The 25,910-nt window shown below is 41.9% G+C and overlaps 2 protein-coding genes and 1 non-coding gene across 8 annotated transcripts in view; 2 read left to right on the top strand and 1 right to left on the bottom strand.

Annotated features, from left to right (window-relative positions):
• Window positions 1-18,910: 18,910 nt before the first annotated feature.
• On the bottom strand, window positions 18,911-21,083 carry ACTRT3 (actin related protein T3). The gene is made up of 2 exons (XM_032341660.1): window positions 20,777-21,083; window positions 18,911-20,020 (listed from the first exon to the last, which is right to left on the bottom strand). The coding sequence occupies exons 1-2, from the start codon at window positions 20,974-20,976 to the stop codon at window positions 19,102-19,104; spliced, it is 1,119 nt and encodes a 372-aa protein (XP_032197551.1). The 5' UTR covers window positions 20,977-21,083; the 3' UTR covers window positions 18,911-19,101.
• Window positions 21,084-22,724: 1,641 nt separating this feature from the next.
• TRNAV-AAC lies at window positions 22,725-22,797 on the top strand. The gene has a single exon. It is a non-coding gene; the product is annotated as a tRNA-Val (tRNA).
• A 1,147-nt stretch (window positions 22,798-23,944) lies between these two features.
• MYNN (myoneurin) overlaps window positions 23,945-25,910 on the top strand; it is a 41,049-nt gene continuing 39,083 nt past the window's right edge. For 4 of the 6 annotated variants that reach the window (XR_004285422.1, XR_004285419.1, XR_004285423.1 and 1 more), the window contains exons 1-2: window positions 23,947-24,616; window positions 25,465-25,761. Coding sequence is in view for 2 of the 6 variants with exons in the window: in XM_032341598.1 (XP_032197489.1) it covers window positions 25,496-25,761 (266 nt within the window). In the remaining 4 variants the exon portion in view is untranslated. Of the gene's footprint in view, window positions 24,617-25,464; window positions 25,762-25,910 lie in introns of all 6 variants that reach the window. The other 2 variants (XR_004285424.1, XM_032341614.1) reach the window with 2 other exon arrangements.

Genomic DNA, 25,910 nt, shown 5'->3' with positions numbered 1-25,910 from the left:
AGGTTGTTGTAAAGACATAAGTTTTCATTTCTCTGGGATAAATGTCCAGGAGTGTGATTGCTAGACCACATGGTAAGTGTATGTTTAGATTTTTAAGACATTAAATAAGACTTCTCTTTCAAGTTCAGTATGATTTTATTCCTGTTTTGAAAGTAAGAAATAAAAAACATGATGACTAGCAGCCAAAGAGACTTGGAGACAAATGGACTCAGGGTTGAATCTAGCACTGCCATCATCTACCATGAGACTTGGGAAACGAGGTACCCTGCTAGACTTCGATGACATTTGCTCTCACATGTAAATTTCCATAATCTTTTAACAGCTTCATGAAAACACTAGAATGATGATTTCCTGCTTTGCTTGAGTAAGGATAGGTACGATTCCCAGGGATGAAATATGTAATTATGCAGTTATCTAGTAAAGAAAAGAGGAGCTGGGCCAAATACAAGTGAGAAGGTGGGAGAAGACGAGGTTAAAATAGGTAAAGACTGTCCTGGTTTAGACAATCTACCGCCAAACTCAAATCAGCAGCAGAGGAAAAAAAAAAAAAGGCAGAGATATACCCAAGTTCAGACGACCAGAGCCAATTATCAGGAGTTCAAGAGAATAGATGAAGTGAGTGCGGAGACAAATGTCTGATTCTAGAATGAACTTTTGTTTTTATGTTTTCTACTATGTGCTGCTTCTGGGAAGATCTGTGGCTTTGGGTGTTGTCCTAGTGAGGAAGGGATCAAGGATTCATAAAAGCCTATCTTCAAGGAGAATAAAGATTATCTCATATAAAATAAGTAGAGGCAAATATACTGACATGCTTTGGGTTGTAAATAATAGTTAAACCCAACTGAAGGAGCCTCGAACAATAAAGAAATCTATAATCTCATGTAACAAAGTCTAGGGGCAGGGGATTCCAGAGTAAGTAAAGACAGCAGTGCATCAGTGTCATCAAGGACCCATTCATCCCACATTTCCCTCCAACATCGTCCTCACACTTACCCACTGTGACGTACTGTAGATGGGTGGACCATGGGATAAATCATAAGACAGATCCAAGAAATTTCTTCTGGGGTTTAGAATCATAAAATTTAAAAGCTAATCCTGATTAATTAAAGGTTTGGGTTAGTTGAATTCTAAGTAATTGAAATTCTGTATATCATTCTTTGTATTTTCTACTTTGCCCCAGATTCCTAACATTAGTATCAGGCCACTTGCATGGATATAGATGAATTTCCTTTATTCTCATTTTCAGAACATGAAGGGATGACTCAAAATATTTCTTTTAAGGAAAGAAGTTGTGTCACTTAAATTTGCATAGCAGCATACTCTCACATGGTTTGCCTAATTTAATCTGTAGAAATCTTTGTGAGTTAGAAAGAGCAGATATTAGTAAGCTCATTTTAGAAATCAGGAAACAGGTTCAAACTTGAGTGAATTACCCAGTGTCACTGAGAAACCATGTGGCAAAATTGAGATTTAAGCCCAGATATCCTCTCTCAATTCAATGTTCCTTCTACTTTCAGGGACAGTAAATCTGATTTTCTGCACCAGATTCACACGTGAATTCAGATTTCACATGTAAAGCCATAGTCTCTGCATTACCACACTCATAACTGTTGGAATATAAGAGTTGGTTTTCAAATTAAGAATACACAAGCACTAGAAGTGCCTCGCTGGTTCAGTCAGTAAGTAGAGCATGCAACTCTTGATCTCAGGGATGTGAGTTCAAGCCCCATGTTGGGTGTAGAAACTACTTAAAAATAACATCTTAAAAAAATAATAATAGAACAACATCTTTAAAAAAAAAAAAAGAATACTCGGGGCACCTGGGTGGCTTAGTGAGTTAAAGCCTCTGCCTTCGGCTCAGGTCATGATCCCAGGGTCCTGGGATCGAGTCCCACATCGGGCTCTCTGCTCAGCAGGGGAGCCTGCTCCCCCCACTCCGCCTGCCTCTCTGCCTATTGGTGATCGCTGTCTGTCAAATAAATAAATAAAATCTTTAAAAAAAAAAAAAAAGAATACTCAAACAGTAAGATCAAACTGTGGGAGAGCTCCCAAAGGAGAAATCCCATAAGACACTCAAGCTAATACTCTAAATTTCAGTGCAATGAAAGCACGGCTCTCGCTCCTCTCCTGCCACCCACTAAAGGTTAGAAAGAAGAACAAGTCACCTGGGACATAGTGAGGCTGGAAGTACAGAAGCGACATAACTTAAAGGAGGGTGTCAAAGATCTTGCTCACCCTAGATTTTATCCTATATAAAATTCAGATTAATAGTAGGTATAGTATAATGTTTTTATGCTACTAAAATAAAATAATTATTTTCAAATTTTCAACAAAGAGTTATTTGAGTATTAGAAGAAAGAAGGAGCCCTTGCACATGACCTCGGCTCTAAATTCATACGCTGGTCAGGGAGGAGAGGGGACTGAAAGCTCCAAACCCCTAAGTACCTGGTGATTCCCCTAGCAAACAGACCCATCCTTAGCTGCCCTCCAAAAGTTACCTTATCGATGTAAACTAAGGTATGGCTAAAAGGGGTTTGTTAGAGAATATCAAGACATCTTTATCACTCTTATCACTCAGGAAATTCCAAATGTTTTAGGAGCTCTGTGCCAGAAATAGGGTGGGAGACCAATATGTATTTTTTATTATAAACAGTATCACACCTCTCCAGTTGACCAAATCTAGTCTTACAGTACATCACCCTGTAATGTATTGCACAATCTGGGATTCTTGAGAATAAGAAGGAACAGGATTAATAATTACACTGGAATAAGGATGCCTGGGTGACTCAGCTGGTCTAGCGTCTGACTCTTGATTTCAACTCAGGTCATGATCTAAGGATCCTGAGATTGAGCCCAACGTTGGGCTCTGCACTCCGTGCAGTGTCCGCTTGAGGTTCTATCTCTGCCCTCTCTCTCTCTCTCTCTCTCTCTCAAATAAACAAAGAAAAAATCTTTAAAAAAAAATAATTATTACACTGAAATGATTGGCACAAGCAGACCCTGCTTATATACAAACCAGGATTTATGGCAACTCTATAAATACTTCCGCTTAGACATTTCTCATCTCACTCAACAAGAAAACAGTGAATCATTGATTTTTCTAAAAAACCTGTTTTCCTCATATTATTAAATCCCATCTGTATTTATCCCATTTGCTCAAGCCAGAAACCTGGAATCATGCCCAGTTCTCTCTTCCACTCTCTCACAACCTTTTCATGAAATTTCTCTCATAGATCTACCTACAAAATATGATCCAAATACATATACTTCTTTCCTCCACCCACTCCATAAGTCCTCCCTAGCCCATCACCCTGTTCACTTCGTTCATACTCTGTAATTACATATTTGCTGGCTTCCTTGTCACTATGTGTCTTCTCCAGTTTACTACCAGGGACCCTGAGGTTTGATCACCCAGTGCCTGGCATTCCCTAACATAACAGCACCTAACATAACAGGTACTCAATAAATGTTTATTAGATGAACAAATACATGAATAAGCAAACAGAAAAAAATAATCAAACATCCTACAGAACACCTTTGGGAAATACTGGTATAAATAGTGTGAAATTGAGAATAATATAGCTGGGTCTTTGTGCCCCATTAAAAAATCAACATCTGAATCTCTAAGACAAAGACCAAACAACCAAGAAAGATCAGAGTTAGTGCTGGAAAAAGGCAAAGTGAAGCTTGGCATGGAGAAAAGTAGAGAGACTGGTGAATTCAAACCATTCCCTCTGTTCCTCTCCTTTGCTCTCTATATAACTCAGTTTGAATTCCATATCTTGCACTATCAGAGAAAATTCCATCAATAAGCAGGTCAAAACAATCTTTCTTTCTTGTTTTTTTTTTTAAAGATTTTATTTATTTATTTGACAGACAGAGATCACAAGTAGGCAGAGAAGCAGGCAGAGAGAGAGAGGAGGAAGCAGGCTCCCTGCTGAGCAGAGTATTCAGAGAGAGAGTACTCAGAGAGAGAGAGATGTGAGGCTCCATCCCAGGACCCTGGGATCACGACCCGAGCCAAAGGCTGAGGCTTTAACCCACTGAGCCACCCAGGCACCCCCAAAACAATCTTTCTGATTAAGGAACACCATTATGTCTGGCAGCAAAGGGGAGCCCTGTTGATTTGGGAGTCACCACGCAGAAGCATTATCATCAGCAGTGCCATTTTTTGCTAGAGTCAGTTTGTTGCAAAAAAATACCAGAGGAAGACTTACTCCATCACAGGAATAACACCCAATAACATGCATTAACTCTTAAAACATTAACTTTAAGACAAAATTAAACTAGACAGGTATTCTTGCTTTGGTTACAACGTCATTCATGTGAATCTCTCTTTTGGAAACAACCAGCTGAGTAAGGTGAGAGCTAGTAATGGGGAAAGGACGGAGTGGGGGAGTGGGAGATGGAGAAGGGCAGGAGAACTGCGTGTTTTCATTGCTGTGTCTCATGCACACCCACACACACCATTTTTTTCACCTCCAAGAACAAACACTCCAAGCTCACCCTGTGGTTCCAAATTCCTAGCCTTTGGACCTACATCCCTGAATAGCCTGGGGCTGTTGTCCTAATTGCTTCTGCCTCAGAAATACAGCCTCTGTGCCTCTGCTATTTGATATATTGTATTATTCATATGTTTATAAATTCTATTGTACAATTTTAAAATAAAATATGTCTATGTTAAATTATATAAATATTATATACTATAAATCTTCACAAACCATATCTGTGGCATTTGGTAAGGTCATGATCTCAGCATCCTAGGATCGAGCCCTGAATTGGGCTCCCTCTTCAGCAAGAAGCCTGCTTCTCCCTCTCCCACTCCCTCTACTTGTATTCCCTCTCTCTCTGTGCATCTCTCTGTGTCAAATAAATAAATAAAATCTTTTTTAAAAAAAATACACTATCTGAAAGTTGCAAGTCCTGGGGTGCCTGGGTGGCTCAGTGGGTTAAAGCCTCTGCCTTCGGCTCAGGTCATGATCCCAGGGTCATGGGATCAAGTCCCGCATCGGGCTCTTTGCTCAGCAGGGAGCCTGCTTCCCGTCCTCTCTCTGCCTGCCTCTGTCTACTTGTGATCTCTCTCTCTGTGTCAAATAAGGAAATAAAATATTTAAAAAAAAAAAAAAAAAAGGAAAAAGAAAAAGAAAAAAAAGTTGCAAGTCCTGTCTTCAGAAATGGCAATGCCACCTATCATTGTGTCCAGGGCCTGAGAACACAAAGTGGGAGAAGAGCAGGTCCAGAAACTCTGTGGCAGGCCTCCTGTGCTGAAGAGAACATCCCATTCTAGGACAGAAGCCACCGTCACCCCTCTCTGGGACAGGGCCATAGTAAGATTATTTGGCAAGATAGCAATCAAAGAGCAGTCATGCCAGTTCTTCTGCAACAGTACAGGTACTTCTGAGTGGAAGCAACAAAAACCTCAACCTCAAATGGCTTAAACAAGGTGATGTATCAGTTCATGCATTCGGAAATTCCAGAAGCAGAGCAAACTTTTAAGTACAGTCCATCAGGAGCTCCACCCCCACTCCTCTTTGTTTCTCTGGATTCTGCCTCTAAGCGGTGACTCTGTCCTCACGGTGGCTTCCCTTCTAATCGCCAGTAGCGGCAACATTGATTTCTTGCTTCTTCATTCCCATCCAAGGAGAGAGACCTTAATTTCACCCAACCATTAAAGTGAAGTGCTGGACTTGTTCCAGTTGGACCCATCCCGGAACTGATCACAATGGCAAGGAAGATGGGATCAGAACCACCCAGATAAGGTGGGGGTCAGTCCATTCCACCTACAATGCATAGCTGCAACTGAATGCAGGAGGAGAGAATAAAGTAGAAAGTCCATGTCCATATCCAGGCTCTGTGTTCATTTCCTCAGTCCCTATAACTTAGAACCACAAACAAAAACTTCTGAGAAACAGACTTAGCATTTTGAACCATTCTCCACCCCCCATGCCTCCACACCCTCTCTTTCTTTCTCCCCCTCCATCCCTCCCACACTCCCCACCCTATCTTGTTCTCCCAGTCAGCTCTTATCTCCCGGCTTTGTTAAAACTGATTGACCATGAAAGCAAGATAGGAAAGAGAATGAAGAAATAAGACAGGGAATGTATAATGTGTCTCTCATTTTAGTAGAAAGACTCTGGGAAAGATTCAGTGACTCAATCTGCACATTTACCCAAGGCCTGCAGCTGTGGCCAGATCTAACACTGTACATAAGCAGATGTTTATGGTGATCAAGAAAAATTCTGTTTGGGGAAATTTTGGATGACAAAGCAAAATAGGTGGATTATCCAAAGACACTATACAAGCATGGGTGATTCTCCTTCAAACCAAATACTACCCCTTGTGTTAATCAGGCTCTCTTAGTAATTGAGAGGATAATCTAAAAACATGGCAAATGTTGTGCATAATAATATTCACAATAGCAGAGGAAAGATTGACAACAACTTAAGTATCCATCAATAGGCAAAATGTTATGTCGATTTCGTACATCCATTCAATGGAGCATTAAGCAGCAATATTAACTAATGGATCTGAAGTTGCTGTAATATCACAAAAAAAGGCTTATGATTTATTACTGAGTGAAAAAAGCAGAATTTGGAATTTGGAAAATAATTATGTAAAAATGTACCTATCAGATATAATCATGTAAAACACACATCTAAAAAGAGATTGGAAAGAAATATACCAAATAATACTTGAGTTTTATAGAAATGTGATTGCTCTCCACTTCTCAACTTTTCTTGTGATACTGTTATATTAACCTTATAACTGGAAAAAAAAAAAGCATTATTACTTGGCAGATATCTATTTAGCCGCTTGCCCCTATGCTGGTAAAAATGTAATTAGAGGGGCGCCTATCTGGCTCAGTGGCACGTGACTCTTGATCTTGGGTTTGTGAGTTTGAGCCCCACATTGGGTGAGTGATTACTTAACTTAAAAACAAAAAAACAAAAAACAAAAAAACACAGCAATGACATTTAAGTGGTCTGTCCTCTGCCCTGACAGCACTCACTCATTTATTCAAGAAATAATTATTGAGCAACAATTACCTATTAGGCACCAAGGATGTATCAATGAGTAAATGATGTGGTCCCTGCTCCTATCTTGACAGCCTGGTACGAAAGGCAGACTGTAGGCAAATAATTTGTTACAAACGAGGAAAACATAGTATGAAGATAACCAAATAATGTCATAATAGGAAGGAGAACCTATTTGAAAAGAAGGTCCGAGAGGCTTCCAAGGAAGTAGTATCTAAGCTGAGATGAGAATGAGAAGGTAGCCACAAACTGCAAGTGCTGGAGCCGGGCAATTTCAGCAGAGGACCTAAGGTGACAAAGAGCTTGGCAAGTCCTGGGAACTTGAAAGCAGGAGGCCCGAGTGGCTCGAGCACAGTGCAAGAGGAGAAGAAGGGTAAAATGATGTCGGGAGGTAAGCAAGGATCAGCTCCTGCAAAACCTTGACAAGAATTCTGCATTTTATTGTGAACGCAACGTGAAACCACTGATGGGTTGTAGAGAGAAGAAACATGATTCAATTTGCACTATAATTAAGCTCACCCCTTGGGGGCGCCTGGGTGGCTCAGTGGGTTAAGCATCTACCTTTGGCTCAGATCCTGTTCTCAGGGTCAGGTCATGATCCCAGAGCCTTGGATGGAGCCCCCCCATTGGGCTCCCTGGTCAGTAGGGAGTCTGCTTCTCCCTTTCCCTCTGCCTGCCTCTCCCCCTGCTTGTCCTCTCCCCCGCCCCCCACCCTCTGTCAAATAAATACATAAAATCTAAAAAAGAGATCACCCTTATAGTCTGGAAAATGATTTGGTGGTGAGTAGGGGACAAGATAAGCAGAGAGGCTAGTCAGGGGTGTTGACAGCCACCTGCAAAGAGACGAATTAGACGAAAAAGCTTCAGGGTATGTTTTCAAAATAGACCAGAGCCTATGGTGGAATGTGGGGAATGCTAGTCACGGATAATGGCCGGATTAATGGTTTGAGCAACTGAGCCTACAGCAGTGGCACTTACAGAGATGGGAAATAGAGGAAGAAATCGATTGGAGGGATAAAATGAAGAATTTAGTTAAATTTAAATAATACTGAACTGCCATCTATAATCTACTTATATAATCTTTCTCTTCAGGAAGACCTTTAAAAACGGGGAATGTTTTTCACCTTTGAAATCTTAACATCCTGAACAATGCAACGTGTTACAGAATACCATTATTCATTAAGTATTTGTTAAGCGAACGTCATAGGTTTGCAATTATTTCATCCATTCCAATGTAATAAGATCCTACTTATTGTGAAAAGCCTGATCAACGACCGTTTTCCTAACCAAAGCTGACAAGAAAAAATTGATTGACCATTAATTATCCTTTAACTTAAAAAGGGAGAGAAAAAGTATGAGATTCTTGTTTTTTGATTCTTTGTTTAGTTTTCTGTAGTTAAACTAAAATGGGAATTAAAAGCTTTAATGTGTGTGCTTAAATTCTTGGGCCAGCTACTGACCTACTTCAAGTGATTTTACCTCCCAGTGTTTCAGTTTCTCCATTTGCAAAAGGGAGATAATGGTAGTTGCCTTATCTCACAAGGATGTCATGAAAATAAGTCAGATAAATTGCTTTGCCCTCCTTGGAAAGGGGCTCTAGAAGGTAAGCATTATTAGATATGATGATGAATACTCACAACTTCAAAGATATTTTTAAATTGCCCCCCAAGTCTTTGAACATGTTAAGCCTATGAATAGCACTGTGTTAGGTGTTTATACATTTCTGGCAAGCTTTCACCTCTTGTTAAAGCAGTAAATGGTCTTTGAACAAATGTATTTCTCATTCTTTGATAACTACGCTTCCTTGTTTGTACACTTGAGAGATGATTATCATCTAGCATGTGAGGTCAAGTTGAACTCTTTGGTGCCATTATAGTTCAACTGCAGCTTTAATTGAGTTTTTCTTCCAAGGTTGAAAATAAGTCCTTTGGTGAGCTACTTGCACTCTAAAAAGTGATTGTGATGTGAATGTAACTATTTTATGCAAAAGATATGTATAATGTTTTTCACTTTAGCTGCAATATCCTCATTCAAAAATTGATATGAAAAATTCAGTATTTTTAATTTCTTCATTGTTGCATTTTTTGATGTTTTCTTAAAATTGCTTTCAATAGCGATAATTATGCATTTTAACATTATAAATACACACAGTCCCTGACTTACAATGGCTCGACGTACAACTTTTTTACTTTAGGAAGCTGCAAAAGCGATACGGATACTTCTAGTAGAAACCATACTTGAAAGTTTGAATTTTGATCTTTTCCTGGGCTGTCAATATATGGTGAGATGCTCTCTCGAGATGCTGGGCCGTGACAGCAAGCCACAGGTCCCAGGGAGCCACACAATCACAAGGGTGAACAACCAATACACTTAAAGCCATTCTGCATCCATACATAGTCATTCTGTTTTTTCACTTTCTGCACAGTATTCAACAAATAACAGATATTCAACACTTTATTATAACATAGGCTTTACTTTAGAGATATGACCCAAGTGTAAGCTAATGTAAGTATTATGAACGCATTTAAGGTAGGCTAGGGAAAGCTATGATATTCGCTGGGTTAGATGTATTAAGTGTATTTTTTATTTATGATACCTTCAACTTACAATGCAGTTATCAGGACATAACCCCATCTTAAGTTAAGGAAGATCTATATCAACAGCCAGGGTACACCCATAAATATCACCAAAGTAAAAATGTATAGGCCTCAAGACAGAATACTGGGGCGCCTGGGTGGCTCAGTGGGTAAAGCCGCTGCCTTCGGCTCAGGTCATGATCTCAGGGTCCTGGAATCGAGTCCCACATCGGGCTCTCTGCTCAGTGGGGGAGCCTGCTTCCTCCTCTCTCTCTCTCTGCCTCTCTGCCTACTTGTGATCTCCCTCTGTCAAATAAATAAATAAAATCTTTAAAAAAAATTTATAAAAAAAAAAGAATACAGGATAGTAAACATAGAGAACATTTCTTTTTATTTTTTCCAGATTATTTTATTTCTTCATTTAAATACTCCTTATGCACAAACATATTTTAGTTTTATGATTAGGGAGGAAAGCAAATAAATCGTATACATTTCTTCAATTTCATAAATCTCTTATATGCATTCCTAGGACTTAATATTTATTTCCAAATTAAATATACACCCCAATAACACATATTAAATTATTGCATTAACTTTTTGGTTTTTTTGGTTTTGTTTTTGGTTTGTTTCTTGGAAATATAACAGACTTCTTAAAAAAGCCAACGAGAAATCAGCTGCTCATCAGTGTTTCGACACTTAACAACTGGGTTTATAAAGCTTTTCTTAATATCAATGAAACATTTTTTTTCAAAATTAGCATTAATGAAAGAACAAACAGTAAAGTTCTTCCTTATCTACAAAAGCTCCCTAGAAGATGGAAGATCCTAGCCACACCCACTTACTACAAAACTCCAGGAAAAAGCAGAACCAATCATTTGTTAATTCTCAGTTTTTCTCCCACCTTAGAGCATGCGAAACAAGACTGCCTTTCTTGACAACACTTACATACATCTAGAGGACAACATTTCTTATAATAGACGTGCATCAGGTTCATCATCAGGAATATATTTTAAAAACTCTCAAACCATTAGCATTTCCTTCCTTATCCACACATCTCTTACCTATACACCTAACACAAATCAAAACTCTCTCTGCTCGAGTAGCCAAAACACTCCCAGTCAAGTGCTATAAAATTGTTCTTTGCAAAGTAAGAGAATAAGGCCTACTTCTCTTCTCTTAGGTAACACTGTTCCAGGTAAGTCTTAATATATCCACTCAACAGACGTGGCATCTGAAACGGGGTGCCTTACACTAATCTCCCAGCGAGGTCAGAACACAGGCTAAATAAAAATGCTTGACCACAATGATACCCTTTCTTCCTGTTTCCTTTTTCTCTCCAGGAAGAAATTAGAATTTGAGGCAACACAAATGAAGACACTGTACACTCTGATAACTTTCTAGGAGGGGAGAGTTAACCAGGAAAGTGGAATAGGAGAGAGAAAATGGACTCAATTCCACCAAGTGATGGTGGAAGCCCGCTCACGGTCCTACCAGGATCTGACAGAATGGACACTGAGGGACAATAGGCCCATCCCTCAGGCAGAACCCTGGGGAAAATACCATAGGCCCTATATATGGGGGAAGGAGTAGCATTACTATTTCAGAATATTATTTAAGTTTAATTTTGAAATTTCTGTCTCCAGCAATATACCCAAGGGCCTATAAAAGATACCAACAGCATAACTTCTTCTCAAATTCAATTATCCTGGGTAGACCTCAAACTGGTGGGATGGCCCAAACCCCTACACTTCTAGGGAATACCTAACTGACCTCTGGTACTGGGGAATTTGCCTAGGCCAAAGGACATAAATTAGCCTATGATGGGAGAGATTTTACCTCAAAAGGCTTTTTGATTGGCCCATTGCAATGACTTCTGACACCAACGACCCAAGTTTGGCCAGACTTCACAGGTTAAAAAGGCACAGTCCTCCACAAGTCTGCCTTTACATCAGATACAAGCGACAAGTTTGAGGGTCCCAGGTCACCTTCCCTTCTAAGCTGCTGGCTACAAATTTAGGGGTTCTCAAGTCTGAAAATTTGGTAGGATAACTCCCAGAACTCAGGAAAATTCAATACTTATAATTACAGTCTTATCGTAGCAAAGGAATTCAAATTGGGACCAGTAAGAAGGAAAGATGCATAGAGTGAGGTCGGGGAGGGTCCCAGATGTGGAGTTTCCATTGTCCTCTCCTGGGTTTTGCGACTTATTCTCCCAACACATTGCTATGTGACAAGACAGATTATTACAAATCAGGAAAGTTCATTCAAGTATCAATGTGTCCAGAGTTTCTACTGGGGTTTCATTATATCAGTATGATCAGCTAAATCATGTATCAGTCCCTGCCCACCCAGCCTACCCCTCCCCCCTTCCCAGGAGGTTGGACTGATAACCCCATGTTTGTTCTTCCTGGCATGAACAGCCCCGGACTGAGTCACCTCATACTATTAGCCACCTCACAAACTGTGAGGGGCCCGCCATGAACAAGAAAGGCACTCCTACCACTCGGGGAATTCCAAGGGTATAAAAGCTTCTCCCCACAACTCAGAAACAAAGACTAGCCAAATTACTTAGAAACCCATGCAATATTTAAATTCTATTTCACACAAGCTACCAACATTTAAAAATCTGTGTTCACATAAAATTCTAAATGTGTCGTCCTCCCCTAACATCTCGGCAACTTTCTGCCTCCATTCCCGTAAAGCTGCTGCCCCCTTTAGAAGGGACTCATGCTTCCTGCCATCCCTCCTCTCTGTTTTCTTATTGGAGTGAATTGCTCCTTTGTTTCCTTCATGCAAACATTTAAATTCGCAAACTCTGGCCTAGGCCTGGCTGTTTTTACTGCATCACACAAATTAACTTCAAGGAATAAATCGCGAAGGAATGACAATTACCTCATTTCATTCTCCACTGCAAACTTCTCCTCCTCTACACTTTCTATGAGGCTGGGCACATGTGCACACATATGCATGTCTGTACCATGTACGTGTCTCCTATGTCTTGAGCCAGGCTAGCATGACATTTTTGACTGCAGAACCAGGACAAGCTGAATATAATATTGCGTCATTTTCAGAGTCAACAATAGCCCACCCAGGAACTTACAAAAGAAGACTCTCATTCTAAAGACAAACCAAAACCTAGGTTTCTCAGTATTTTCAAAGCTATAGCTTCCTTCATGAGCATAAAATTCTCACATCCTCCTTTATTCTTTGAAATTCAACATCATTCAATGAAAGTAAGTGGGACAAGTGTCGTTATTTTCAAACTTTACATACTCCTTCTCCCTTTGTAAATCACTTGTTTAAAGAACAGAAAAGGCGTGAAACAAGCCCCATCTACTTCAGTGGCCATGGGGACACTTCTAATCTCTCTCAGGTACAGGTGTCACAAATAGCCCTTGAGTTGATCTCAGTATTTGTGAATTTCCTATTTGGAATTCATCTACTCACTAAAATATGTAATGCCAGAATCAGTCATCACAAACATGTGCAGGGCAGTGAAAAATTTGAGTCACCTGATTATGAAGGTTCCCCACTGAGGCCAAAGTGACACTATACATTCTTGTTCCAAAAGAACACTGTAACTAACTTCCCTTTTTGTGTTCTATTTAGTGGCACTATTTTTGCATTTTTGTGCTTTTTTCTTAATGAGTTGAGTGTTAATGAATTAACATATATTAAATAATATATTAAAAATAGTAAGTCAACAATATAGAGTATACTAATACAGTTCTTCAAACAGAAACACACATAAAACAAGATTATGTATTAATCAGTTAATGAAGATGTTGTGACCAGAGGCTCACAGAAACTAAATTCTATATTTTCCCTGACAGAAATGGTTCAGTATTCACTAATTCAGTGTTTATGATGACTTTATAGAACCTAAGTACCATAAATGATACAGATAACTGTACTTGTAAAATAGTGACACACACAAGGGACTTTACAGCACAAAATCACATCAAAGACACCATGGAGGAAGTGGGGGTGGGGATGGAAACTAAGCTCACAGGCAACTAACCATTAAGGATGCTATTTTATTTTAAACCAGCAAATGATGGTGCAGTTAATGCTAGTCATTCCTCCCAGCCAAACCAATGCAGCAGTAAGATGCCACATAGTAAACAGAAGACTGAACTTTAAGTTGGGAGGTCTTGTTGCTGGTCCCAACTCTGCAAATAATTAATTCAGGCAAGTCATCTAAACCCATTTAAGCACCAGTTTCTTTATCTGCTAGAGGGATTTAAATCTGTAGCAGTTAAGTTACATTTGCCATAATTATCTACAAAAGGTTTCCATGTAAATTTTCTTTTTTTTTTTTAAGATTTTATTTATTTATTTGACAGAGAGATCACAAGTAGGCAGAGAGGCAGGCAGAGAGAGAGGAAGAAGCAGGCTCCCTGCTGAGCAGAGAGCCCGATGTGGGGCTCTATCCCAGGACCCTGGGATCATGACCTGAGCCGAAGGCAGCGGCTTTAACCCACTGAGCCACCCAGGCGCCCCTCCATGTAAATTTTCTTATTGAATGAACTTGATGGCTGCTTCTTACTCCAAAACTATGTAACTTAAGAGAATCATTTTGCCAAAATAGAATAAATAAGTCAAGTGTTTATAATACTAAGAAGACCTTTCCTTTGGAATGTTTACAAGATACTAGCCAGAGGGAGGACTTCAAATATGAGAACAACAACAACAAAAAAAACAGCTGTGGACTTATTTTTTAATTATATTTATTCAATTACATTTTCTTTTTTAAAAATGAGCTAAAAACATTCCCAGTAGATGGCCATCCTTGCCTCAGGCCTCATACCACCACCAATTTTATGGATGTGGAGAAGCTAAAGTACCACTAGAGGGAGCAGGAACAAAAGACTTATTTTTAGTTCAAGGAACCCAGACAAACTTCAAGGGACTTCAAAGATCAACTTCTGAGTAAAAGAAAATTTAGTGATACTTAGGTACTTCAAGAATCTAAAAAATCAGAACTAGACTTCACTTGGTTACTCACCTTGTGTCCTTTCCACAAAACTATGCTGACTGGGGAATTTTTTTTTTTTCATTTTACTTAGAGAACATTACCAGCAACAGTGAATTTCAGTTTTTTCCCATAACCCATTTCTCATTTTTCCTTTTATAGGGTTAAAAACTGTGTTAGACAACACCGAGGGCCCTATTTTGGGTAATGGGCTGACCTACACATTTACAAATTTGCTGACCTGGTCCTCCTGACTTACTGTTCCCATTGTCATGTCAGATTTGAGATGGGTATCACCCGGATCATTTGCCTTTGTAAGCCAGCACGCCGCTGGCTATTATCTCTCCCAGTAACTGACCACAGAATAGCCCTCTTAAGGAGGTGAAGGCACAGATTTGGGAAGAATCCAGTACGTAAGCCTGGAATTAGGAATTAGCTTTTGGGGATGAGTGGGCAAAAGGGCCTGTAGGTTGTTTCTTTTAACCTAGTGGACCACCAACTTATTTTTTCTGGAAGAAAACCAGATTCAGTGGGGGCAGGGAATGTATTTCTTTGTAAACTTCTTTGTCACCACCTAATACTTCGCATCCAGAGGCAGAGGAAAAGTCAAACGCAACCACCATTTATGAACGCAATTTTCATGTTTTGACAACACACTAGTTTTAGTTAACAAATGCTTACGAAATGTTTAAAAATCTCGCACCCGATTGAGGACACAGAGAAACCTACTTTTGTTATGGCAGAAAGTTCAAAATCCGCAGAGCAGAAAATACGTGAAATATAAATGCGCAACAAAACCAGATGTGGGGCATTAAGACAAAAATCCTGCAAAAGAATGGCTAGCTAGCTGCTTGGCTCAATGCACTTCCACCTATCTTTCTACCAATCTGCACGCACCCTGGTCCAGCCCGCAAGTCTGGGGATCCACAGGCCCACCACTGAGGGGGGAAGGGAGACCGAAGCGCACAAAAGGAGTGCCCACAACCCCTTCCCGTGGGAAAGTCGACTGCGGGCCTCCAGCAGACCCTCTGCAGGCGGCGTGTGTGTGAGCCTAGTCCCGGGTGCAAGTCCCACAGCTCAGGGAAGCGCACCGCACGAGGGGACCCGCTCCGTTTCTCTCCCTGCGGCCAGAGCCTCGCCCTTGGCCCCCAAGGGTCCCGCGGCTGACAGAGCCCAACTCTTCGCGACGGCAATGGGTGCCTCCGGAGAAGCCCCGGGCCGACCGCGGCCTCCAGGCGGGATGCGGGGGCTAAGCGGGCGAGTCACCGCAGGCTCCCGGGAGGGGCGAGCAGGCCAGCCGCTGACATTTTTTGTTTGCTCCAAACTGGATGGTGTGTGGCAGTAGGCCAAGGCTTTTCCGCCCGCTGAAAGTCAGCGAGAAAAACAGCGTGCGGGGAACAAAAGCGCAGCGCCTACGCCCGTTTCAGTTAGGGTTAGACAGAAAATGACCGTCACCCCTCCCGAGCCCACCCTCCGCAACCCGAACTGCACCCGGCCGCGTCTCCCTATAAAGGGAGCGGCCGCGGTCCGCGCCGATTGGCCGGGGCCCCTGTCTCGGCTCTCGCGAGAGCCGGCCTCGGCACTCCCCCCACTCCCCGCCAAGTTCTATTTCCTGCCATGCGGACCCTCGCGCCCCTCCTCCACGTTCCTTAGGGAGCGTGTTGTGTGTTTTTTTCCGTCCGTGCTTCAAAAGTGGAAAGTTGCAGTAAATCTCGGCTCCGTTTTCCATCCCCTACGGACCGGACACGGTGCGCTCAACCACCTTAAAAAGTGGAGTTCACAGAAAAATTTTAGGGCCGGGGAAACAGAACAGGGATTCGTAACTCACATTTGTTAGAGATCTTTAAAAAAATAGATTCTCGGACAGCCTTGACTAAACCAGAATATTGGCGCAGCTCCTTGGACCGCCTTGGAGTTCCTACCCTGCTCCTCTCTCATTAGAATGCCGCTCTTCCAACTTCTCCTTGAACAAAGAATGGGTTTTATTAAGTATAACTACTTCGTTCTTAATTTTAACATTCAGGATGGAATCTACCTTTTATTACGAATAAAAGCTTCTCAGTCGTTGACTTTGCTTTAATATTGTGACTAGTTTAAAAAAGAACAATCCACCATAAGTTGTAGCGGGTTTCCATAATAGCCGGTGTAATACTGTTTTACATACAACTGGCAGATCCTGATTGTTGAATTCATGTTGCATTGGGTGAATTCTGGGGAGCTGTCGCTGTGGACACGTCAATCTGAGAGAAAAGCTAAATGTTAGGGGCATCGGTTTCCAAAAATTGTAAGGGCAGGGAAAATACAAACATGATTTTCTAATTTTATTCTCTATCCCTAGATTATTTGAGAAGGATCATCTATGACCCCATGTTAGAGGCTGGAGTCAGTGCAGAATAGTCCAGGTTGGTTGTTGGGTTAACTACCTGAGACCATGCTTAAGGATCGTTCGCCTGCCTAATGTAGCAAGCTACTGTGGGATCACTTTAAACTTAAGTCTAAACTACTAACCTGTTTAAATCTCAATTTCTTAATTTGTAAAATAGTAGTAAGACTTGTCTTGCCCATCTCTCTGGGATGTCGAAGTTGAAGTCAGATAATTAGGTAGCCTTATTTTCTTTTAGAAAAAAAAAGCACTTTAAGAATTCTAAAGTGAAAAGTGAGTTCATGCTCTCTACAGTGATTTTGAATCTAGTGAGTGCAGCATCAACTGTTCAAACTGCCCTCAGAGAATTATTTTCCACACTTTATCCAATCTAGGTTTGCTTACAATCACTAAAGTGGGAGAGAAGTACCAAGGAACAAAATGCATCTCTTCACAAATGCTTGACTCAGGTCTACTTACTGCTACTTGTACAATGTGCCCATTGTTTTTACACCTTGGAGCCTTTGCACTAACGTTCCCACTGCCCAGAGTATGCTTCTGGTCAGTTCTAAATCTCTACATACTTACCGGGAGTGCACCATAGAGAGCATCAGGGAGGGAGATAGAGATGAAAAGGGAAATTCTGCAATCCCTAACTTCTAAGAACATAGCTAGTGCAGGAGAAAGACAAGCAAACCAAGTAAGGCTGCATAAATTAAGTGGTCAATAGAAGTACAAGTAATGCAATATGCTGGAGTACAAAATGAATTTTGGCTGCGTGGAGGAAGTAGCATCTGAGTTGGACCTATAAGTTATCTAATTCTATAACCAAGAAAACCTTTTATTGTATTTTGAAAATATCTCTAGGGACATTATCCCATTTGAACCCCACAATGACCCTGTGAGACGGACAGAGATCAGCAGCCCCACTTTATGGATGAAGAAATTGATCTTCAAATTGTGGTGCAGTTGGTAGGTGGTAGAGCCTGGACCGAAATCCATATAGGCTGTCCCTAAATTCTGAGGAAAGGGCATTGCATTGGGTTTCAGTTCCAGCTGTCTTTCAAGCGCAGCCCCAAACCTAAGTCTACTAGAAAAGTCTACCATGAGCCTTCAAGGTATTTTCCTCCGTTGAGCCCCAGAGCATTTCATATTTCTCTGAGAACATTAAATCACTTCTATCCAGTATTACTATAATTAAGGTAAAAATTTCACCTCTAATACTAGACTGCTGGCTTCTTAAGGAAAGGCTCTGACTCCTAATTGAGCATTCATTGCACTTAGCACAGTGCAGTGTATAGAGCAGATATGAAATACTTATGTTAATAGTGCCGTCATTATCAGGAACCCAGGTCATTTTACACCTTTCTTCTACCATTCATATCTAATTTGACACCAAGACTTGTCAGTTTTTTGCAATTTCTTCTTTTTAATTCCTATTGCCTATAATCTTGAGTATAAAACTTGACTACTTTATATCTAGACTAATAAATTAACTGATCAAATCTCCAGGGCCTTCCCAGTCCAATTTATCTTCCAAACTACAACCACATTCATCTTAATTGCCTGTGTCTCCTGCTTTTTGTCTTTAATTATTCCCCTCTGTCTATGGGACATTTAACACAAAGACTTGCTCTTAGCCTGTTCCCTGTGAGACCTTCGTTTCACTACCACCAGTCTGGTAAGCGTGCTTTGAATATGCTTTGTTCATTCTCGTCCGGAGACCCTGGCTCTTTTCCATTATGCTTTTCTGGATATCTGCCCTCTTCCTCCTCCTCTACCACACACCCATTCTAATGCCACCCCATTCATCATGGCATACCTTTGCTATAAAATCTTTCCTCACAACAACCTTCTTTCCATAAACCTGAACAAACTTAAATCTATATCACTCATTTGGCACACATGTTGTACTACAAATTATTCTTTTTCCAAAGGAAGTACAAGATCTCCAAGGTCAAGAATAGTTTCCTCTAGCATTTAATTTGGCTCTACTCAATGGTTTACTTTACCATTATTTTCCCCCAACATAGAAATGCAAGAGACATGGACAGTCCAATAATTCAAATACTTCCTGTTCCCCCAGGTACTTATAATATACAGTTTTCTGTCACAAATACTCAAAACATTTTTTTCTAACCATTTCATCTGTATTCAGAAGCATCTTTGATGTACTATATTGGGTCCAACTTCTTTAAACTCTGCCTCGGTGATCCACATGTCCTGGAAGGCAGACAGGGATGCAAGAATAGAGCCTCCCATCCACACTGACAGTTTCCTTTCTGGGGGAGCTGTAACCTGCACAGGCGTATTGGCAGGTACCATATCTGCTATATCTTTAACTAGCCGCTTGTCCAAACCAGGGAAAGAGGTTGATCCCCCAGCAAGGACAATATTAGAGAAAAACGAATTCCTCAGATCCGTATCGCATTTCATTATGCTGCTGAAACACAACTTATCGATGCCAGGGGTATCAAGGTTCATAAGATGTGGAGAGAAGAGGGCCTCTGGACAATGAAAGAGCTGGTCATGGAGCTTGATCATCTTTCCATCAGGCAGGTGGTAAACTTTCTCTACAGACTCAGGATTCTTGGCCATTTCCTCTTCATAGTTCATTACCACATAACAAGAGGTTTCCTTAATGTCTGCAACAATCTTTCTGTCCGCAGTACTAAGCAACATGATGCCATGGTCCTTCAACAGCATCATGAGGTAGTTGGTGAGGTCAAGGCCTGCCAGATCTAGCTGCTGGACGCCATGAGGCAGACAGTAACCCTCAAAGATGGGCACACACTGAGTCACCCCAGCACCTGAATTCAACACAAAGCCAGTTGTGAAGCCAGCGGCAAAGAGAGCAAGCACCCCTTGGATGCACATATAGAAGGCAGGAACCTGCAAATGCTCAAAAAACACTTCAGTGATCTGTTGCCGGTTCACCAGTGGGCTCAGTGCTGGCTCGGTAATCAAGACTGGGCCATCACAGGCCTTTAGCTTCAGATTATGATCATAGATATGCTTCCACATGATTTCCATGTCTCCCCAGGAAGTAACCAGACCACGCTCCACTGGGTAGCTGTAGGAAAAGCAATAAGATAAATGGCAGCAGGTTTTGCTATTTTGTTTTTTGTTGTTGTTTGTTTTTGTTTTTGTTTTTTTACAATGACAGCTTTTAATTTTTCTAGGGCAGTGACTGCCAGTCAGAAAAGGTAACTGCCAGCAACAGTTAGCATAGCTACTCCCTTCCTCTGCAATTTTTGTTGATTTCCATTTTTCCCCCCTTTAGAAGACAAATAATTTTTTTTTTTTTAAGATTTTATTTATTTGGCAGAGAGAGACACAGCCAGAGAGAGAACACAGCATGGGGAGTGGGAGAGTGAGAAGCAGGCTTCCCTGGGATCAGGGAGCCCGATGAAGGGCTGATCCCAGGACCAGGATCATGACCCCAGTGGGAGGCAGATGCTTAACATCTGAGACACCCAGGCGCCCCCACAAAAATCTTTTTTTAAAAAATCAGGAAATCTTTACATAATAGTACAGTTTTAAAATCAATTAATTAAAGAAACCCACATGATGAGGGTACTATGAATTAAGTGATATTCTTAATGAACTTATATTTTATGAATAACTTTATACATTTGAATACATCTGTTTAGATACCGAGAGCAAGTGATGTTCACTATTGGATGTTTAGCACCCCTTGGAGATTTGTGGCCTGCACCAGCGGGCTGAAACTTTCCTGTTCCTCGTTTCCATATCCTGGCAACTTTGAGCCCCTCATCTGGATTCCCCCTGCCCCTAGTGGGTCCTGCCTGCTGGGAGAAGGCTATACCTGATGGACAGTGAGTGTCTTCTTTCCTGCGCCTCATCGCCCACACACAGTTCTAGCGCGCTCTTGGCCTCCCAGTTCTGGCCTTTGGCTCGGCCGATAATATTCGGGTATACAAACTGGGGTTCCCGCGAGCCGGCCAGGCCCGCCTTGATCATTCCCGAGCCGTTGTCGATCACCACTGGTAGCTGGTAGTAGCTCATGCCGCCGCTGCCTCCTGTCGCCTGGCCACACCGGCCACCCTGCCTGTGGGCTGCGCCACTGGGGCGGAAAGTGCGGGGCACAGGCCCTGGACAGAGTTAACAGACCCACCACCTGGAACGTCGCGTCACAGAGGCCCCGGCCTGCCCCACTAGGCCTGCGCCCTGGCCAGGGCGCGCAGGGGGCAGGGAGAGGCCTGGCCCATTGACTCTCCAAAGTACTGCCCACCGATTGCCTCTCACAGGGGCTGGGTCACTTGCCACCCCCTGGAATCCAGGGATGCCAGTATCAGGAAAACCCAACTTTCTTCCCTGAAGATAAAAATCTAACCCTTTACAAGTGGCTTTCTCTAATACCTGGGTGGGCCATGAAAATAATTTTCTTTTCCAAAGCTTTTAAATTCCGCCTAATAGGCATCTGTCCATGGAAAGCTCTGGAATGTGCCCTTGAAAGTAGGAAAAGGTGGAGAGAAACAGGGGAAAGTTGTCGAAAAAGCTGAATTTCAGAAGAAGCTTCTGAAACCCTCAACTTATGAAAAGAAAAAGGAAAAAAATGCTGTGATTTAACGTGGGTTTTATACAGATGAACAAAGGGGAAGGGAAGGAAAAATGAAATAAGGTAAAGACAGGGAAGCAAACCTTAAGACACTCTTAAATATAGGAAACAAACTGAGAGGTGCTAGAGGGGAGGGGGGAAGGGATGGGATAATTGGGTGATGGGCATTAAGGAGGGCACATGATATAATGAGCACTGGGTGTTATGTGCAACAGATGAATCACTAAATTCTGCCCCTGAAACTGATACTATAATATACGTGAACTAACTTGAATTTAAATAAAATCTTGAAAGAAAAAAAAAAGTGGGTTTTATATACTTTTATTATTGTTTCTATATGATGGGCAAATACTTTATTGTGTTTCTTTCCTGCAGTTTCTAAGCAAAATGTACTCAAAACCAAAATGGTAGAGTCTTGCTTTTTTTTTTCTTTTGATTGATTGATTGATTTTTAAGAATCTCAGCTGGTTATCCCTTGTGTGATATGGAAGGTCATTCTCATTTCCTAAAAATACTTGATTTTTAGGCATAAGGACGTGTCTGCCTGTTTACAAGAAAAGCTCGGTCATGTGAAGTGCAAGATTAGAATAATTTAAGTACACTGCGTGCCAAAAAGTGCATCTTGGTGCTTGATTTTTTTATCCCCTTAATTCTACACACTGTGTAGAGAATTTTAAAGTAGGCAAGTTCGGACCTCTGGTTGGTCTATGAGAGCAGGGGAGGAAATTCAAAAAAGCCCGTCCTTCCACCAGAGACTGGAAGGGTCAAGTTACTAAGTAACAGAGGTGGCGTTTGCTGCTGCAGACCACTGCAAGAAGGGGGACTTCAACGAAGCCCCGCACTTGCCCCGGGCTTCTCAGCACTGCGTGGCGGGGAGAGAATGCCCAATAAAACATTTCTTTCCCACAGAAGAGAGTGTACCAAAAGGAAGTGCAAGGAGCCAGTGCCTGGTTTCTGCAGCGGTCCTTCCCTAGGGGCCTGGGGGCCGGGGGGAGGGGAGGGACGGGGAGCGCACGCAAATTCCAACTTTCAAAATACTTTCGGCATCACACAATTAAAAGTGTAGTCATTTTTCCTTTTCTGTTTGTTTGTATTTTTTTTCTATTAAAAGCTACCTTAGTACTGCTTTAAGTGCCGGGAAGTCCAGGGAAGTACATCCATATCTAGGCCATTCTGAAGCTAAAGAAGCAGCGAAGTTTCCGTAGTGTAGTGGTTATCACGTTCGCCTAACACGCGAAAGGTCCCCGGTTCGAAACCGGGCGGAAACAAGTGCCCTACTTTTTTCTTTACTACCGGGCTTCCTCAAACAGGGCCATGTCCTTTTTACCGATCTAGCTTTCTAAAAGACAATCTAAATACAAACTTGTGGAACAGTATAAATTTGAACTTTCACCTTGGTTATTTTATTCAGCAAATGTTTCCACTGACCACTGGAGACGCAGAAATGTTTCAAAATTAGAAAAAAAAATTTCAACTCCCAAACAACTACTGATAAATAATGTAATGTACAACCTAGAGAGGAGCTCAAACACGGTGTTAAAAACTGTTAGCCCTGTTGCCTCCTGAGCATTCTTTGTATTACAAGTTATTTAATTTTCCATTAGTTCTCCCCTTCAGATTGCAAATTCCCCTAAACGCCAAGAGACCATATATTACTCATACTATGCATAGTTGGTGTCATGCTTAACACCTGGTAGACTCATAACTATTTCTACTGAAAAGGGTTCCGACAAAATATAAAAGAAATCAGAAAGATGAAATCAAGAACCCAACTCAACTTTTTTCTGTTATAAACATAATGATAGTGACTTTATCCACAAATATGATTTTTACAGACGAGAGAAAAGAAGCTAAAGAGGAAACAGAATGTAATTGGAAAAATCTCGGAAGAAACGAATAAATTGCAGTTGCTGTCCTTTAAAACGAAATCATAAGTAAATATCCTAAAGTCCTGACACTACTCTTTTTTTTTTTTTTTTTTAAGTATTTTATTTATTTGGCAGAGAAACAGCCAGGACAGGAACGGGAGCTGGGGGAGTAGAAGAGGGAATGCAGGTTTCCCGCCGGGCAGGAAGCCCGATGCGGAGCTCGATCCCAGGACCCTGGGACCAGGACTTGAGCTGAAGGCAGACGCCTAACGACTGAGTCACCCAGGCGCCCCTGACACAACTTTTAACAAGAAAAAATGAAGTTTTGTTTTTCCGAGGCTTATGACGCCCACCAAAAACTACGGAAAAATTCACCCTAACATATTAACATATTAACTAACATATTAACGTTTGTATGTTACGCAGATATCTGGCATGCTTTTCCTTCACTGTACAAAATCTGCATTCGATGTAAATCATTATATTAAAATTTTTCTGGTCCAGACGCAGAACCTCTTCCGGTATAAAGCCCACCTTCCTGCAATGTTGCGCGTGCCCAGTGTACCCTACTGCTTTGCTCCGCTTTGCTGCATCTCAGACTTGTAACAGGTAAGGATATCCTGGAAACTAAGCTGCAGTCGGCTGATGCAAACCAAACCCAGGGGGGTCCCAAGAGCTTTCGGGTACGTAAACTGAAAAGGGGTGATCTGTCTCAGCTTGAAAATCTCCCATGGCCAGGAGCCTAAGTACACAAGCTGCCTGCACTCGCGGGGTCCCGAGGAAGGGGAGGATGATGGGAGAAGAAGAGGAACTACAAGCCCCAGCATGCAGTGCACACTCTGGCTCCAGGAAAGAGGGCCTCGGAGAGGTGCAGCCCAACCGCGGGCCGTCGAAGAGATGCCGACGGCCGACCACAATGTTCAGAATGAGGAAGACAAGCGCGGCGCTGTGAACAAGCCTTAAGTCCCGTATTCATGACGTTTGCGGTTTCGCCGGGGACCCTACTATGCTGAGGAGTGGAATTTCCGGACCACACTGGCCGGTCCTCGCCAGGCTCGGACCTCCACAGTCCCAGAGCCTCCTGCGTTTCCATGGAATGCCCGGGCCGGATATGATGTCTTCGTAGAGAAAAAAGGAAGAGGCGGAGCGGGGCGCGGTGACGTCCTTCCAAGATGGCGGAGAGAGCGTGAAGAAACTGTTCCCCTTTGGTTTGCTTTAGGTGAGTTCTTTTTTCACCCCTTAGATTGCCAGTCCCACTCTCTAGACCCTGGGCCATCGGAGGGCACTCTTTTTGGAGTTCCAGTTCAGGTCGGGGAGAAGGTATTAACGTGGAAAGCTCGAGGAGGCAGCCCGATGTTGGCCTTGGCCACAACCTCTGCTGTGGGAACTGGAGGTAGTGGGAGCTGGGCGAAGGGCAGTGCGGCACAAGCCGGGAGACGTTGGCTTTGGTTGTCACTCTCCGTTGCGGTCGGGAATGGAGAAGTGGGAAGAAAGGGGGTGTGGCTTCCTCCGGGCGAGTGACGGAACCTTGACAACTCTTGGCTCTGCTCATTCTCCGCGCCTGGGTACCCACTTCGCGTTTTAAAGCAGCTGTGCACTACGGAAACTAACTGCTTTAGTGATTTGAGAGCAATTTTAAAGAACTCGTACCGTGTTTTTTCGCCATCTGTTCAAAGGGGGTCATTTCTTAGTAGTTTGTTGTCTTTTTTCCCCAGCATGTGCGTGCGAACTGAGCTTGAAAGTCTGAAGGTTCTATTTCTGCAAAAGCGTGAAATTTTGCGGTGCTTTTTTTCAGGTCATGCAAGTGTTTTCATTTATCGCCATTTATTTATGTGACCCAAGGATTGTGTTAGTTGTCCAAGATGTAACATAGACAGGAACTTACCCTTCAGCATTTTAAACTATTCTGTTTGATAAGAATTTTCGTTGGGGGAGGCAGTAAATGAGAACTGACTTTGTTTTTGTCCATGTTCTGTCCCATGTCCCTTCTCCCCTTACCAATTGCTTGGGTGAGATGTTTGATGAAAACTTAGGGTTACTGACTTGCTATTTCTTTTTGTCTTTTAGAACAAGGGTAAAATTCCATTCTGATACCAAAATGCAGTATTCGCACCACTGTGAGCACCTTTTAGAGAGACTGAACAAACAGCGGGAAGCAGGTTTTCTTTGTGACTGCACTGTGGTGATTGGGGAATTCCAGTTTAAAGCTCATAGGAATGTGCTTGCCTCATTTAGTGAGTATTTTGGTGCAATCTACAGAAGCACTTCTGAGAACAATGTGTTCCTTGATCAGAGTCAGGTGAAGGCTGATGGATTTCAGAAACTGTTGGAGTTCATATACACAGGAACTTTAAATCTTGACAGGTAAAGTACACATTTTATTTTCACTTATAAAAGCTAGTCAGCATTCTGTAGGGATAAAGTAGACTTGTATTTTTTCCATTCAGTCCCTTAACTTGGAGTCTTCTTATAGTCATGTGTACAATACTGTTGTTGTTTTTAATAAAGAAGTC

The sequence above is a fragment of the Mustela erminea genome, chromosome 1, assembly GCF_009829155.1.
Source record: "Mustela erminea isolate mMusErm1 chromosome 1, mMusErm1.Pri, whole genome shotgun sequence".
In the NCBI taxonomy this organism is placed as follows: Eukaryota; Metazoa; Chordata; class Mammalia; order Carnivora; family Mustelidae; genus Mustela; species Mustela erminea.
The sequence above is the reverse complement of the archived record's forward strand: the minus strand, read 5'-3'. Positions and strand labels throughout refer to the sequence as shown.

Coding starts and splice junctions, on each gene's coding strand:
- ACTRT3 (XM_032341660.1), bottom strand. CDS start 20,976: ATGAGCTACTACCAGCTACCAGTGGTGATCGACAACGGCTCGGGAATG. Junction 20,021..20,776: donor AGACACTCACTGTCCATCAG/GTATAGCCTTCT, acceptor CTTTTCCTACAG/CTACCCAGTGGAGCGTGGTC.